The 17055-nt window shown below is 38.3% G+C and overlaps 1 protein-coding gene across 2 annotated transcripts; it reads left to right on the top strand.

The window, feature by feature from the left end:
- The first annotated feature begins 1260 nt into the window (after positions 1-1260).
- Positions 1261-14766, top strand: igsf8 (immunoglobulin superfamily, member 8). 2 transcript variants are annotated; one of them, XM_032550071.1, is made up of 8 exons: positions 1261-1403; positions 1525-1685; positions 4775-5155; positions 7230-7691; positions 9694-9872; positions 10083-10335; positions 11082-11528; positions 12588-14766. In XM_032550071.1, exons 2-8 carry the CDS (start codon positions 1628-1630, stop codon positions 12713-12715), a joined length of 1908 nt encoding a protein of 635 aa, XP_032405962.1. In that variant the 5' UTR covers positions 1261-1403; positions 1525-1627; the 3' UTR covers positions 12716-14766. The 2 variants fall into 2 exon arrangements, with proteins under 2 accessions (XP_032405962.1, XP_032405961.1); XM_032550070.1 differs by having other exon boundaries at positions 1264-1419.
- The last annotated feature ends 2289 nt before the right edge of the window (positions 14767-17055 follow it).

Below are 17055 nucleotides of genomic sequence, written 5' to 3'. Positions count from 1 at the left end.
AAATGTCAGAAGCTTCTCATTGAGGTTAGGATCCGAAAAGTTTCCTGGCTACAGACCCAGAATGCTAACGGTGTGGCATGATGCTCCGTTGTGCAGAAAAAAACATCGTTGGTTGATAGAATACCCTGGATCATAGGGCAAAGTTGCTCCTGTAGGGTTTTACCATTCATTTATTTGTGGCAATATTTTGAGAGAAACTGTAATCGAAACTCATGAAAGGACTAATGTTTTTTTCCTGTCCAGACTCCTTTTTCCTGTAACACAAAGTCTGAAATGGGTCTTGTTTGAGAAAATAGCTCTTCCCCAGTCCTTTGCAGATCTGTTCTGATACTTCCAGCAGTATTTTAGTCTGTCTCTGAAGATTGTTTTGGAGAGACATTGATTACTTTCAGTCCTTTTTAACACCAATGACTAGACCAGCACTGAAAAATCTCAGACTCACTTGTGTTCTGCTACTCCCAAGCAATCTCAGTACCAGACAACCATGCCTTTAGCTAGAGCCTCTTTAGAGGATGGCTTTGCAGCTGAACTTCTTGATGAAATGGTTGATTTGGGTGCAGCCTTAACAACAGCATCCTCATCCTTTTTTGTAAAGCCAGATGATGCAAAGAGATGATAATAATGTGTGTACTTAGAGGAAGCCTTAGCTGACAAAAAGATTTTAAGCACAATTCCCAATCAAAGTGATTATTCTGCTTTTTTGGTTTCATTCTTGATTTCTGCTGCTCAACTCATTGAAAGGATTAAAGAACAATGCAAAATATGTTTATTTAGTTAAAGATCTCTTTTTACTTTTACATTACATGCATTTTCATATTATCACTATTAATGCAACAAAAGCAAAGTGGAAATCTCCACCAAGACAAAAATGAAGCAGTAACCTTAAAGTTTGTTTGTAAAACAACAGCAATAAAAAAAAAGATTCCTGTCAGTTTGAAAACTTTTGGCCTTTAAAACACCACTTATAATACTGTGATACTTGTTTTTCATACATCGTTTACAGACATAAATTATAAATTGTTTGACACGCTAAACGTCTTTTTTATAGCCTTTATTAAACGAATACCTGACTTCGCAATCACAGATTTGTTATGCTTTCCTTTGTCGCCCTCTCGTGGTTTTCCGTGTCTATGCAGCTTCTCTTTGTTGGCTTCTCCCCGCCCCCCAATTATTCTCTAAACTGTGATTGGCTCAAAACGCCATCGTCCAACCGTGGTTCATTTTCTAATACATTTAAGCTCCACCTTCTTGTGACCAACCACTCCTTCTCCCCTTCAAACACACACGTCCAAGCTGCAGCCCAGCCCCCTGCCCTGTGGTAAGAATGGACGGTGAGGCGGTATGATCTGAAAACATAATATGGAGTAGTCGTCGTATTGATGGAGGTGGTGCATGGAAAATGGGTGAATAAATTTACAGGTTTGCATGTGTACTCCTGCACTTTCATTCATTCGGCGCCTTCGTCTTCCAGTTGGCGCTAATTGTGCAGATTATTCATAAAAATGTTTTTAATGGAACCCACAGCAGGGTTGGTGTGAACTATGATCGGCGGTAAACGGGCAGAGGAACGAGGAGAGAGAGATCTGGATCAACGTAATCCATCTGGACTTCAGGAGGGGGGGAGAAGATGAGGACCATGATGGCTCCGAAGATGAAAACAGCATTATTCGTAATTGTGCACTGGGGTGAGTCCATCCGTATCTGTGTTCTGTCTCCCAACCGCCTCACCATCTGTCACAGAAGGAGACGGCTTACTAAATAAATCCATTTTATTCTGATGTAATATACAGCAGATTGGGCTATTCTAATGTTGCAGTCTTATACGAATTATCAACTCACCGGTGAAAATTAGAATCACAGCCATTATGCACACAGTCATGTTTATTACCTGTAAAGCAAGCTCCATGCTGACTGTTTTTATACTCCACTTCACCACAGGTGTTTCTTTTCCCACCCTTCATTTCATAAAGTACTGAACGTTGGTATTTTATGCGAAATGTTTGTTAGATTGATCATATTAGAAAGCTTTTTGTTTTGACTTGGTGGTTTAAGCTCTAATTAGTTTGATGTGATTGCATTGTGTGGTTAATGGACCACAATGTAGCAAGACATTTTCAGGGATTGATAGTAATGTGGGAAATCATTTAACAGATAGAGTTTTCAAAGGATAAAGCAGGTGAAGAATATCAAATAAATTCAATAATGCAGCAGCTTTGATGTTGAGGTGTGGCAGAGGTTTACAAGGTTGACAGAGGGATGGCTGACACTTTAATGATCTTCTCATGCTCCCCTCACTATCTTCTGCAGGGCTACAGCACACTCTGTCTTTTAGAGCTTGTTTTATGTCTTAAACATGCAGTATCCTCAACTTGCTCACCAGAAGCTCTTCGGTTCATCTCATATGTTCAGTACAATGTCCAGAAATTGAACATTACAATGTTTACATTAAAGAAAAAATGACTTGTAAAGCATGTATGAAGAAGTAGATATTTTTGTTTGCTTGTACAGATTCATTCAACAAATTAGAATATTATTGAAAAGTCCATTTATTTCAGGAACTTTCTCTCTAAGTGAAACACATTATATAGATTAATTACACACAGATGGATGTTTGAAAGCCTTCATTTATATATTTCTCCACTTACAGTTAATAAAAATATGACATTTTATTTTAAAAACAGAAATGTGGGCTGAATGAAAAGCTGTAACTAACCCCCAAGTCAACTTTTTTCTGATAAACGATCTAAATAGATTACTTGGGACTCTAGTTTTATGATTCTGACATCAACCCCTCTGCTCATCCCCACAATTGGCTGTGACTTTGGTGGAATATCTCAGAGTTGGTCAGGGGCATGGTTATGCTTTCACAGGGGGTTTAGTTACATTTTAAGTTACTGTCATGATGATAACACAGGCTGTGTCCTCTTGGACCTATTCACTTACATGTAAGCATTTGAGGGTGACAGTTAAGGGGTTAATACCTGCTTAAAGGTTGTTACTTTCAAAAGGTACTTTTAATCTGACAAATGAGACTCATCGCGATATATTTTTTAATTCATTCAATATGGCTGTATTTAGGGTTAAGCGGGATAACTGGGTGATTTGGACATGGGTATGTGTAGGATTCCCTCACCTTTTAGCTCCTTATAATAACAGGACAGGCTTCCTATGGAGCTTTTAGATCAATACGTGCAACAACCATCTCTGTGTTTGTTTTGGTTCAGAAAATGCCCCCCAGGCCCTGATGCATGGGGTCTAATCCATACAGCATTGAGTATTGTGACGAGCTGTGGTGTCCCCCAGCTCTATCAGGCTGAGTCCAATGTTAATTAGGACTTGATCCGCTTAAGCCTCCCTCTAGTCTCCCATGTCATTATCTGTGTGGGTTTGTATGTGTGTCTGTCATCAGGCGAGGGCTTGCTTTTGGTAAAGGGTCCAGTTGTTCCAGTACTGCATACACACCCACATAAATAGTGGACAGAAACAACTGCCTCACCTGTTTTTCTTGTTGTTACGGTAGTTAAGAGTCTTATGGAGGGTTAGTCAGAGGTGAGTGGCGGATATATCTGCAGTCTCTTACGACAGAATCTTGTTTGGGGTAGCTTTGAAAAGACACAGGAGCAGTTCAGCTGCCTTAGCCCTTGCTTTCTGGGCAAATCGATAACTGCGCTGACACTAATTTAATAACATAACCTGTGGGTGTTGTTGGGTATTTTTGCTTTGCAGTAGTTTAGTGTTTTTATGCTCCTTTGTTCAAGAGATGTGGCCAAATAAAGGGATTCAGATTTTTAGGAACTTTAAATTTTGGGTGAAATGGTGTCATGTTTAGAGTTCTTCTAAGAATTCCTTTCTGTATCAAAGAAGTATTAAATTCTTTTTATTTTAAGGATTGATGACATGAACATTTAATCTCAAGATGAGATTTTCTGCTTAGCTTGTTTTATTTGACACAAAGCATAAATGATAAAGATGTCTACATTGTGAACTTTACCACTCATTTCAGACATTACTAAAGATGTCATTCTGCTTTTTCTTCTTGGATTATGATATATTTTCAAATAGTTACCCAATAAATAAATACTATTAGGTAATTCTTTGCTGACTTTCTGTTTTGTTTTGCTTTCAAACATCCAGAATTTCTTGTAATGTTCAAATTTTGTCTTAATTTCTTTAGCCTTTTGATCCTTTAAAGTTTTCCTTGGATTTTTCTTTATATTTACTTTTTTCAATTGTAGCACAACGGTCTGTGAGTTTCAGATGCTGAGTTGAAGCGTTCAGAAGGACCAAATTGATTTTTAATTGGAACTTTCTTAAATAGGGGTATTTTTATTTTTAAAACCAGACAGAGAGGCACAGTAGAAAACAATGAACAGGTTCATTGGCTGCTGAATATGAGGAACTCATATTCAGCATGAGGAACTCATGCTGAATATTTCTGCTTAGAACCAAAGACATGTTTACTAAACATACATAATGCTGGTTGATTAATAACTTGTGATATTTCATAACTTTTAATAGCTTTCTGATTTTATTTAGTTCCTCTGTTTACATAAGTATTTACTCAGTTTCTACCAGCTTGAAATTGGGCCCGCTGACTTCCCTAGTCATATGAACAGGAATCTCACTGAGAGCACTAACCTTCAAGGCTCCTATTCACACCATTTTAATTTATTATTTGCATAATCAGTCATCTATTCCAGACGTTATTCATTTGATGCAACTATAACTTACCAAAGTTTACATAAAACTTTCTCTCCTTCTCTATTTATCACAGTGTTCCAGTATGCTATGTGCCGGGACGTGACTCTTCCCAATGGACCACTTTTCCGTGTTGCCGGATTCCGTCTCGCCTTGCCATGTCAAGTGTCCGGATATGAAGGTTCACGTACCCAAGAATTTGAGTGGTTCCTTTATAGGAATGATGCTGGAGGAAAACAGATAGGAGTGGTGTCCACCAGGGACAAAGGTTTCCCATACGCCCCATTCCAGGCCAGAGTGAGGAATGGGGAGGTGAGGATTGAGAGAGATTCGGGGGATATGGTCCGACTGGTGATCCAGAGGCTTCGAGCTGAAGACGAGGGGAAATATGAGTGTTATACACCCAGCACGGACAGCACCTACCAGGGAAATTACAGCGCGTTGGTTCCTGTCAAAGGTAAGACAAACTAATGCAAATTTCTCTGAATGTATTTTCAAAGTGGGTTGCCTTTTATAATCAAGGTAGTCTTTTGTAGAGAGTTCTATAAAGTATGTATTTGTGACTCCAACAGAAGATTTGATGTTAAAATGGGTTTACAAATAACAGTTTGACTGAAAATATAAACATTAATTTGCTGAAGTTGCAGAACCAAGATAACCTTGAACATAAGTACTGTTTTCTATGTTTCACTGGAAATGTACTGGAATGTAACTGATGATCTGGAAACAAAATGGCTATAGAGTCACAATCTAATAATTGTAATATTAAAAGTTGAATTACACTAAAATAAAAATGTAAAAGGATGTTTCCACTGAATAAATAGTGTTATCTCCAGTACCCAGCTGTGTTTTTCACTACTGGAAGAGTTCAAGCATTGAGGTTCAGAAGATATTGCACACCTCAGCAACAATACACAGACAGCTAACTGACAGCTCATAGGCTAGGAGACCAAAACTATAAACTACTAGAGAAAAAAAATCTCATTCAAAAGAGTTTCATTTTCAAAAATGGTGGGACAAAAATAAAAAAGTCAAGAATTAAAGACAAAGAATCTTTATTTACTTTTTCTGATTTTGCATAGAATATTGCTTCATTTACATATTAAAAACAGTTTGCCTCATTAAGAGTACATCTTTTTTTAACAAAAAAAATAATGTAGACAGATTATATCTTCATCAGGCATGCAGCATAAAATTTATGGGCTAAATCACGTAGATCATAATCAGTAGAAAACACAAAGTTACCCTTTTATAGTAGACTAATGAGCATAGCTGCTTATTTGGTTGGCTACAATAATAATAAACCTTTTTGAAAAATATTTACACATTAATAAATATTAACACCGCTGACTCTTTCTTACAACTAATACCTGGTGGTTAGAAAACAAATGCTTAAACGTTTAACTTTATTAAACATAGTTAAGTTTTAGTTAGCAAAAAATGCTTTATGGTGGGACCAGTCTGCATATTTTTTGACTTGCATAATAAGCAGGGGAAATATCTAAAATTGAAGTATTTTTCATGAATTAATGCAATTTAAATATAAAGAGATGTGGTGGTAACAAGTCATGTAATACCAAGAGGGGTTAAAAAAATATATTAATCAATGCTAATATTTTGTAGCAAGATCATGTCTTTCATGTATATTTTGAGGAACGGGTTTGTTGATTCACTTTTGATTTTTGATTGTCAAGTTTGAAGTAAGGAAAAGTGCACTACTATTAAACCAATATATTTGGGTATTTTATAAAGAAAATCTGCCAAAGTAATTCTTTGGTTTTTTCAAATAAGACAGGTCTGATCTTGTTGCAACTAGACTAGTTCTAGAGTAGTTATGATGCATATCAGAGGAAAATAGCCATCTTCCACATTCAAGCTATGTTGTGGAGATTACAGTGTGAGTGGATCTTATCTTTACCTCAACCAGATGAATGTTTTCTGACTAATGGGAATGAGAGTTTGACTCGTTCCTCATTCCAGCTTATCTATTCATTTCTCTCACTGAAGCTCTTTGTGGTCTTCAGCACATTGCCATTACTTTTTTCTTATTCAGAGTGAATACAGCAGTATGTAAAACTATTTGCTCTCTTTGATGTTTCTTCTATTTTTGTTTTTGTGTTAATTTTAAATGTTCAAAACAAAATTGAATGTTGGACCAAGATAACCTGAGTAAATAAATCACTCGTGCACTAAAATACATCTTGATGATCCCCAAGTCTTTACAAAAAATACATACATTACTTATAAAACAAAAGTGAAAGTTTTTGTTAAATTGGGTATAGAAATACCACATCTTATAAAAAAGAAGTTAAAAAAAGGTTCACACTAACTTTAATTTTCAATGCTATGGCATAACCTTGAATATCAAGGCAGTATATGTCTGGAAAATACATATTTTTGCCCCTTTAAGTGCAAAAAAGTAAGACAACACAATAAATCTGTTAGGTGATATACAGTATGTTTTCAGCAAACTGTCTTAGCAGAGTCTTTTTATTTGGTGCTTTTTTTTCTTCTGTTTTGTTGCCTCACAGTGATTCCAGATTCACTCCAAATCAGCTACATTCGCTCCCTAACCAGCCAGCCTGTTCCTGAAGGATCTGAATTAACTCTGACGTGCTCATCCAGCATCCAGTCGGAGCAACTCACCCATCTGTCCATCGTGTTCGGGAAGCGGGGTGGCAGCGAGCGTTCAGACAGCGGCGCTGGCAGCGAGGTCAGCACAATTAGAGAGATCATCTCCATCGACAAGCTTCTAGGGGTTGTTCCAGGACGGTTCTACAAGAAACGCTACGATGATGGGGAGATCACACTGGAGAAGAGGAACGGAGAGGGTGGACAGGGGTTGTACTTGATGAAGATGAAGGCGGTGCAGCCCGATGACGCTGGGTCGTACTTCTGTGAAGCCTCACAGTGGATTAGGGACCCTGATCGAACGTGGCAGAGGATTGCTCAAAGGACCCTAGATATTGGCAACTTGACCATTCAGCAACTAGGTAATTAAAGAAGCGAAACAGATTTTGTGTAGGTTTCAGGTGCCAAAAAACACAATCGACACAAAACACAACTGCCGATGTGTTTTACTACTCAAAAACTACCTCAGAGCTTTAGTTAGGATAATTTAACTTTAGCATGCCTACTCAAACTGCGGGTTAGTAATTTTGTTGGGCAAACACTATTGGATTTGTAGTGAAAATGAAATAAGAATAAATCAGAATGCTCTGAAAACCTTTCATGAAAAGTAACTTTTTGAAGACAGGAATCAGCAAAAGACTTGCAATGCTCAATGAGTAAAGCATTAACGGAGGCAAGGCCTCAAATGAAAAACAACATAATTCTCCTTTTTCACAAACGGTCCTAGCAATATTCAGCCAGGCTGTGGAAAAGTTTGTAAATAGCAATAAATTCTAACAACAAAGCAGGCTTGGTTTATGCTCTGTGTGTCACTGGGTACCCTGGGCTCTTTCCAGAGTTTATGTTGCTGAGGCCTCAATTGAGTTCTTGTTAAATAATCGGATAAACATTTGTGTTCATTTTACTGCCAGTCTTTTAACAACTTGGATATGGAAAAGGTTGATGGAAGTCATGGGGCAAATTCTTTTCACAAAATCCCAACTTCAGGTGGGAAATGCTTTTATTTTAAAAAACTTAATATATCGTAAATCATTAACTGTGCTAAAAAAAAAAATGTCCACAAATTCTTGCCTTAATAATAAAAATGACATTTGGTTAAAATAGTTATGAATTGATTTCTGGCAGATCTGTTCCTTTGGTGCCTCAGCAGTCAGATTTTCTGACTGACATTCTAAATACGCTGGCCTCTTTTTGCTTATCCAGCTGGATTTAATAAGTCAATAGCCGACTGCCTGTATGACTGGATAGATGCCTCTGGCCTTGCAGCAGATCTGAAGGATTATATAATCTTTTTTTCCCACCTTGGCCTCCTTCAGCCTGCAGAGAGAATAACTTTCTTTCTGTCAAACCAGCATGTCTATTATTTCTTTTAGATAAGCACCACTGTGTTGGGTAATACCTCTTCAAACATATTATTCTATCCTGCATTAACCTGTTACATATAGTAAAAGGTAAATATCTGCTGTCAGTACAGTTTCTCAGTTCAATAATTTGGTGTAAAGGTATACTTGTTATTGATTCATCTCATTTCAAATTAATTACTTTAGACTTGATTGTGTTGCAGAAAGAGATAACCAGGGGTTTCGTTGCATTATGCAAAGATTTGAAAACATTTTCTATGATAAGATTGAGGTCAAACCTTAAGCTTATCAGTGCATGCATTGTTTTCCTTTCTAAAGACATTCACTGAGAGGCTTTATGTTATTGTTCATTGTCTCTCTTGTTGTTCAGCTCATACAATGGCCTCTTTTTGTTAGCTTAAATAATGTATTTTCTTTTTTTTTTCTAGAGGAATATTGTGCCATTGTTAAACAAGTCTTGTGCACACAGTGGGTTAGCATTGATGTGTTGTTATTACACCAGTTAAGTTTATTTACATGCAAACCGAGGGAGGAAAGATGGAGGTTGGTTCTTTTTGCACAGCCATTTTCAGCTGATGGATTGAACAGTAGCCTTTGAGATGCTGAAAACCCAGGATTTTGTGTTAATTAGTTTTCATTAATCTTCATGATGCTACTTGTTTATTAATGTTCTCTAATAAATCTCCGAGGCCTGCACAGAAAAGCTGAATTTATACTGAGATTAATTTACAGTGTGGGCTTTCTCTATTAACAAAATGGCTCCTGAAGGCATTTAGTTTCACTGGCTTTTTCTTAAGAAGTACTTGAGTAAAGAGGGTTGAATACCAATGCAGGGCACACTGAGCATTTTACAGTCTGCTCAAACAGTCTGCTTCTAGGAAACTGCTCTCTTCCGTATCTCACTTTCTGTAGAGATTTATTTAATCACAGCCTAAGTGCCTGTTTGTGCCTTGGCACTCAGAAGAGTTTTGTTCTCATCAAATCTGTCTCTGTTTCTTTCAAGCGGAGTCTCTGGGTGTAGTGTCCTCACCCCGGGGGGAGGTGACCCTCCAGGTTGGGTCCCCTCTCATCCTGACCTGTGAGGTGCTGGGGTTGGCATCTGAGGTGAACTCGGGTCTGCTGGTGCAGTGGATGAAGAGAGGATCAGTCAGCAGTGATGCTGTTGGTTCCGGAGGAGTAGAGGTACTGCCATTTTCATTTTGCTCACTTATTTAGAAATATGTTTTTTTAATTGTAGTTCATTATATTTTCTATTATATTGTAGAACTCAATACATATATATGTTTACTATTGTAATGTAAAATCCCAGAATAAATCATAATATTCTCATCAATAAGCTGAAATTACATTGCATTCCTTACTCACTGGTGGCTTGCTGTGCTTCCTGTTAAGGTTGAAGTGGCTCGGATGAGTCCGGACGGTACTGTAAGCTGGGGAGACGACCTCAGCAGAGCCAGCGGCGGCTCTCTGGAGAAAGTGTCCGAGGGGACATATTCTTTAAAGCTCTTCTCAGCCCGGCCTGCCGACTCAGGCGTGTATCGCTGTGTGGTGAGTGTGTATGCTGGCAGGAAAAACCCCAGCCTGTCTATTCCTGCAACACTCACCCAGAGGTCAGAGGGTGTCACTGTCAACCTGAAGACCAAAGGTAAGCCTAAGATAAAATAAAATTTCCCATTTCTTTAATATTACCTGCCTGAAGATGGTTTTATGTTTCCCCGCCGTATTTTGAAAGAATCTTTTGCCACATTATCTGTTGAAGGCAGTAGTGTCCAAAAACAGTCATCAAGGAGCACTGTTCTACATATTGTAGAGGTTTCCATGGTCCAACACATCTGAATCAAAAGAGGGAGTATTCTGCTCATTCAAGAGGGGAAATGAGGGTTTTTCAAAAACTTTTGTGAAGCTAGAGGGTGATGGAGTAAGGCCACGTATTGCAAATGACTGCTTGGAGGGCAATAATTGTTAAATGATGTAGTCCAAGTGTTGTAAAAATGCAGTTTACATCGTAATGTAATAATGTTTAGCCAGTTGGTCTGAATTCTAGTGGGAAAAGATGCTCATAATGGACACTAATGGCAGTACTTCATTCAGCCTTCCTGGTATTCACTGAAACTCTAGTGCTCTCTGAACAAACTACAGGCTAAATTAAAACTTTGAACTTAAGTGCATTGCTTAATAGCTATTATGGACTTGGAATAAATAAAATTCACTGAAATATCTCTTTTGATCCATTACATGGTGGTGCGTTTGATATTGTTGTCATTCTGAAGGAGCCCCAAAAGTTTAAACAGCCAAATATTAATTTGTTTGATAGACTTTTGTCTCATAATTTTGATCCATTTGTGTTATTTACCTATTTTTCTTTTCTCAATGTTGTCGTTTTTTCCTCAGATGTTTTGGTCTCAGCTGTGGCTCGGCTCCCACGTGGCCCCCTGCTGAAACGAGGAAGCACCATCACCATAATCTGCAACGCCACAGCGACAGCCACAGGTCCGGTGCAGGTTCAAGTGCAATGGCTGCGGCGGCCGATTCCTGAACCAGCCATCACAAGGAACTCGGGTGGTGCTCCCTTAGACGCTGAACTAGTAGCACAACCCACGCTCATTGCTACTCTGATGTACAATGGTGTAGCAAATATTTACGTCAACGACAGTGAGATCAGCATCGACCGGCTTTCTGCCGTCAGCTACAGGCTGAGGATTCACATGTCAACGGTGGAGAACCAGGGCATGTATGGATGTCGTGCAGAAGTGTGGGGCCAGGATCCTCATGGAGGCTGGTACGACACGGGGGCCAAAGCAGAGTCAAATGAAGTGACTGTTTATCTGTATGCCAGAGGTAAGAGCCTTGTTGTACTAAGGCCATTTTCTCAGTTATTTGCTAATATTTGGTCACTGTTTGCTCCAGCCTTGACAGGTGAACGTCTGAGCAGTGGCACAAAGATTCTTGGGGTTTAGCACAGTAATTAGATTGATTTTAAATGTTTAGAAGAATCAACTAATTATTCTAACTTGGAGCAAAGCCAGTCACATTTAATGCAATGACCTGCCACATTAGCTGAACATTCTGTGTCAATTCATTCTGCCCTTGTACTTTTTTTCACCTTTCATATCAAGTTGCTGAGTCTTTTGTCTGTGCCTAAGAAAAATATAGATAAATACTGTTATTTGCTGTGTGCACTAAAGGAGAAATGTCCAGCCACCAGCTTTTGATCTCACTCTCAAACACCCTTCAGATCAATGACCCAGAGTGCATTAGCATTTCCACCTCTGAGTGGCTTAAAATAGAAAAATGAAAGTTTTTCAGTGGCCTAATCAGGTTGTGGACCTAAATCTGAGTGCGATTCTGTGGATTGATCCTAAAAGGGCCACTCATGTTTGAAAATCGGGCAGTATGGCCGCATAAAAACAATTCTTCAAAGAAGTGTGGACAAAATTCCTCCATACAGATGTAAAGGACAAAAAGTAATATTTTTGAAAAATATAATGGCAGTTGTTCCTCCTAAAGAAAGCAAAACCAGGGTTTAGGTTTAGGAGGCATTTACCTTCTCATGTAGAGCCAGTTTGATTTGGATAGCCTTTTAATTATTTTAGTAAATGGAATTACGTTTTGAGAATCACATTTGCACCTGGTTATCTGTCTGTAATACAAAAATTAGTTTGGGGATCTTAAACATTTAAGTGGGTTGAAAAAGCAAAAACAGAATATATGTTTGCACAAAGCTCCAGAAGGAAATGCCTGAAAGTGCAGACCACCAATATATATTATTCCGTAAGCTCTGAAACTCTGAGACATTCATGTTACCAAATTATAAATATATCCAATGAAAAACAGAACTAAAGCATTTTGATATCTTACATAGGAGCTTTCTCTCCATTTTTTCCTTTGCTTCTCCAGCTGCTGACCTCCTGCTCATCCCTCTGGTGGTCGGAGTCTCATCGGCCTTGTTTGTTGGCATCTTCATCATCGCAACCGTAACCTGCTGCTTCATGAAGCGGCTAGCAAGACAAAGAGCTCCAAAATAGGCTTCCCTGCTGCCGCCAACTTTTTGGCTCTTTCTACCTGAAGAGGTACTGCAGAGATTACTGTGGCAGGAAAATGTCACCCTGCTCCAAAATGACCTCAAGACTAATTTAAGGAGTTTGGCATATTTTAATATGGATTTTCTGTGTTTGGACTTGAGTTTCACAATTACTGCCAAATTACTTTTTCTTTTTTTTTACTCCCTCAATGTTGCTCAATCACATTTGCACCCATAAGAGGTTTGAACCATTGATTTCTCTGCTTCACTTTTCAAGTGGAGTTGATAGTTGTTTCATGTGATGCTAAACCCCATTTTTCATAATCTTCTTTAAGTTGTGATTAAACTAAATAAGGTTTTGTAAAGATTATTGAAGAGGTTTGAAGGTGAAATCTGTACAGGTTTCACTAAAGTGAACTTCTCTGTTAAAAATTGTCAAGGGTTACAGAACAATGCCACTCAACTCATCAGATTATTTTTATATGATGCTGGATATGTAGGTCTTTATATGTTTACTATTGGTGCAGAGTTCATGTGGATTATTATAATTATTTTTTCTGCTTGCTCTTGTTTTAAACTGTGTTTTTGTTTTGAATGCAAACCCCCACAATGTGTAAATGTATGTGCATGGCCTCAGCCCCTCACTGACAGTCACATGAATGCTGAGCCTCCACTTTCTTAAAATGAGCAGGGACAGTCCGCCGTCTAGAGCCCAGAGCAGCTCTGCAAGTAAACAAAGCGTCAGTCTGTCTGTGAGTTAACAAGGAGGCATATGGCTGGGAACTTTCTCATGAAAACCAGTGAAGTACCAGTTGATGCTTCATTCTGTTGAGAACTTTCAAAGCAGGTTTATGTTTTATACATTTGACTAAGATTAAAGGAGGCACCATCTGCACTAAGTGGAAATCTGTTCAAACTTTGCTGAAACTGCCTGCTAAATGTACTTAATGTAGGATGGCGCTGCAGCACCATGTTTCTATGTAAAGCACCTCTGATTAGCATGCTTCCTCAGTCTGCTCCTTTAAAGCACTTGGACAAAAACGAGTCTGGGACCAAAGCCCTTTGGTATCGTTTACTCTATAATCTTCCAGCCAAAAAGCAAGTTCTTTGCTTTTTTTTCTTGTTTGTGGGGTTAATGCTTCTGAGTTGCAGAATAACAATTGTGTTTTGTTCTCTTTTTCTTTTAAATCATGTGTTTGTTGTTTAATGGAAGCTGCAGTTTCCCAGCCAGATGACCTGATAGTTTGGTTAAGTATCTCTATCATTCTTGTCCTCATGTGGTCCAGAGCTCTTTAGAAAGCTTTTTATGACTATGGCTCCCACTGCTAGCCCACAAAAATGTGTTGGACAGATTCAGTGCGTCTGTACACTTAATCTATCCTCCTCTTCCTGTTGAAAGTCACTCCTAAAGAAAAGTGTGGTCATGTAAAATTATGTGCATGGACTTTGAGTCTCTTTCTCTCTGCAGGAGACTGTCTGCCTTTTCTTAGTCGTGCATTCCAAAAACCCTGATTATAAATGTTCAAAGACAGTTTGGAGTAACGTCACAGCTATGCTTGCTTCCTGAGCCACTTTGTGCCAGACCCAAAGCTGATCTGTTCCCCAACATGCACGCTCTCGATGCCCTTGCACACCAACGCGGATACATGCAAACGCAGCAGCAGAGGCAGGACAGGGCTGTCTGGATGTGTTTTCAGATGGCAGTAAGCGGGTATCTGCGTATTCATCTCTAATCCCCATATATGGCTGCAGCGAATCCCGCCGCCCTTCCCCCACGCTGCGTGTGGCTCACATTCGATTTGTTTTCAGTCTCTGATCTCTGTGAATAATGGCCTCTGTGAAAAGTTTTTGCACAGTGTTGAAAAATATAAGCACTACTGTATAAAATGTGCATTTGTGTAAAATGTTCTCAAAAAATTTTTTGTTAAGAGTTGTTTACTGATGGCATGCTCCACTATTCTTGAATGCATCATACTGCCATTCACTTCTGTTTCTTATGGTGCTTTGGCAAACTTGCCAGCCGATTAAACACCAATAAAACAATCTGGATTTTCATTGCGATTTGTCGTTTCAATTTTCTGCCACTTTGTTTTCAGAAAGCTTCAAAATGTTCATATCAGATGAAACTGAAGAGATCGTAATGATTTCAGAACATCCTGGAGCCAAGACAACAATCCAGTCTGTTGGATGAGGCACTTTTGGTTTGCTTTGCAACATTTTCCATTGTTAAGAATGTAAAACCAGAACATTTCTTGTGGTTGCTGTAATTTCTGTATTATAAAAACCAAATCAGGGTTAACTCAAGATCCTGCAAGCTTTTGTAAAGTAACTATGTCTGAAAGAAAAACAATACGAAAACTGTATGGTCTTTTAATTCTGGAGTACTGGATTTTTAATAATGAAGAAAAGCATTCTAGTATTTTGAGTCATTGTTACTACCTGGAAAAATAAGTAACTTAACCCCAATAATGCTAGTATTTTACAGTCTACAAATTTGTACTTTTCCTTCATCCCACATTTAGCTATTTTTTATTATTCTTTATATATCAGGTGTTCACCAGTAAATTAGGATATCAAAAAAAGTTGATTCATTTCAGAAATTCAATTAAAGACTGAAACATACAGTACATACTGTATTTTATAGTGCCGTTACAGACAATAACACATCTTCGTTATATTTGTTTATTTTGATAATTATGTCTTGGAGCTGCTAAGAAGCCCATTATTCAGTTTCTGAGGAAATTTTAATGTTACATAGGATTAAAAAACGAAAACTTGAATACAGAAATGTAATGCTAAATCTGCTGACAGGACTGTTGTCTTGCCAACAGTCAAGACGCTCAGATATCCAGGAGGGACTCAGAGTAGAGCCGCTGCTCCTTCACGTCGAGAGGAGTCAGTTGAGGTGACTGGACATGTGGTTAGGATGCCTCCTAGACGCCTCTCTGGTGAGGTGTTCTGGGCATGTCCCACTGGGAGGAGGCCCCAGGGAAGACCCAGGACACTCTGGAGGGACTATGTTTCTCAGCTGGCCTAGGAATGCCTTGGGATTCCCCTGGAGGAGCTGGAACAAGTGGCTGGGGAGAGGGAAGTCTGGGCCTCCCTACTTAGGCTGCTACCTGTTCGACCCGACCCCGGATAAACAGAAAAAGATGACTGGATGGATGGATGGATGGATGGATGGATGGATGGATGGATGGGTTGTATGTATGTGTGTGCATTATAGCATAATAGAATACAAACAGTAGTGTTTAGCTAGCTAGTTTCAAGAAACATGCTCTTTTGCACCCCCCCCACCACCCCCATGCCCACACACACACCCACACACATAATGGATGTTGACATTGTCCATTATTGACATTTCATCATTGGTGTTGTAAAATTGCTGTTGTTGTTATTTTGTTTTAAAAATGTTCTACAAATTGTCACAAATGTTCTTCAAATTGTTCTAAAAACTTTCTTTTTAAAAATGAAAAATGAAAATATTTCAAACATGAAATAATTCTTGTGTGAAATAAAACACAGTAGAAAGTATTATACAAAACATTATTTTGAATCAAAATGAGACAAAAGTAGCATAAAAACACATTGATTGTAACCCGGGACAAAAAAGAAGCACTCACGGAAGACTGTATAGTCAGTCACTCACGCATCAGAGGGTTTAGTACCTTTTAGTATGCTGAACACTTGAAATGTCTCAATCTATGAGTAATATCACTTTTACTTTTAGAATGAATCACTAAAACTTTTTAAAGATGTTCTGAGACGCACCTGTAGATGAAGGTGTTTATTTTAAAGAAAAATACATCAAAATTAGAATGACAGGATTCAAGTATTGCTCCAAAGCTCAAAGTTATTTTAGATTTAGTAAATATACTAAAAAGATAGAAAGAGAGAGAGAGTACAGTTAAAGTTTCAAAGGTCTTCTGTCAATATAAGTGACAAGTGCTGCATATACTATAGGCAACATGATACAGGCATGGGACTGCCGTTCTATTCAGTTTGTCTATGTTATTGTGTCTGTCCCTATGAAAGAGACTTAATAAATAAATCTGAACATGTTAAGTTCTCTCATATGCTCTGCCCCCATGTGGTCAAATGTTCCCAAGAAAATTAACTCAGAATCTGCTGCAGGATTTGTTTAGATTCAAATTTCTTTTTGTGACCTTTATAGTGCCAGTGATTCATTGTCTGACAACTGCATCCATGACAGAAACCAAATGTGCAACAACCTTTTTAGAGAGTCAGATAAAATCTCCTTGGAGATTTAAAAAATGTCACACTACCAGAGTTATCACAAACTTTTGTTAATAATTATAAACACAAATCTTCTGAATCTTCTAC

This window comes from Xiphophorus hellerii, chromosome 20 (assembly GCF_003331165.1).
Source record: "Xiphophorus hellerii strain 12219 chromosome 20, Xiphophorus_hellerii-4.1, whole genome shotgun sequence".
Lineage (NCBI taxonomy): Eukaryota > Metazoa > Chordata > Actinopteri > Cyprinodontiformes > Poeciliidae > Xiphophorus > Xiphophorus hellerii.
Note: the sequence above shows the minus strand (reverse complement) of the source record. Positions and strands in the feature narration are given on the sequence as shown.

What these genes read in the sequence shown, in the direction of transcription:
- igsf8 (XM_032550071.1), top strand. Translation starts at nt 1,628, where the DNA reads ATGAGGACCATGATGGCTCCGAAGATGAAAACAGCATTATTCGTAATT. An exon ending in CGCGTTGGTTCCTGTCAAAG is followed by an intron (nt 5,156 to 7,229) that starts GTAAGACAAACT and finishes GTTGCCTCACAG; the next exon opens with TGATTCCAGATTCACTCCAA. An exon ending in CTTGACCATTCAGCAACTAG is followed by an intron (nt 7,692 to 9,693) that starts GTAATTAAAGAA and finishes GTTTCTTTCAAG; the next exon opens with CGGAGTCTCTGGGTGTAGTG.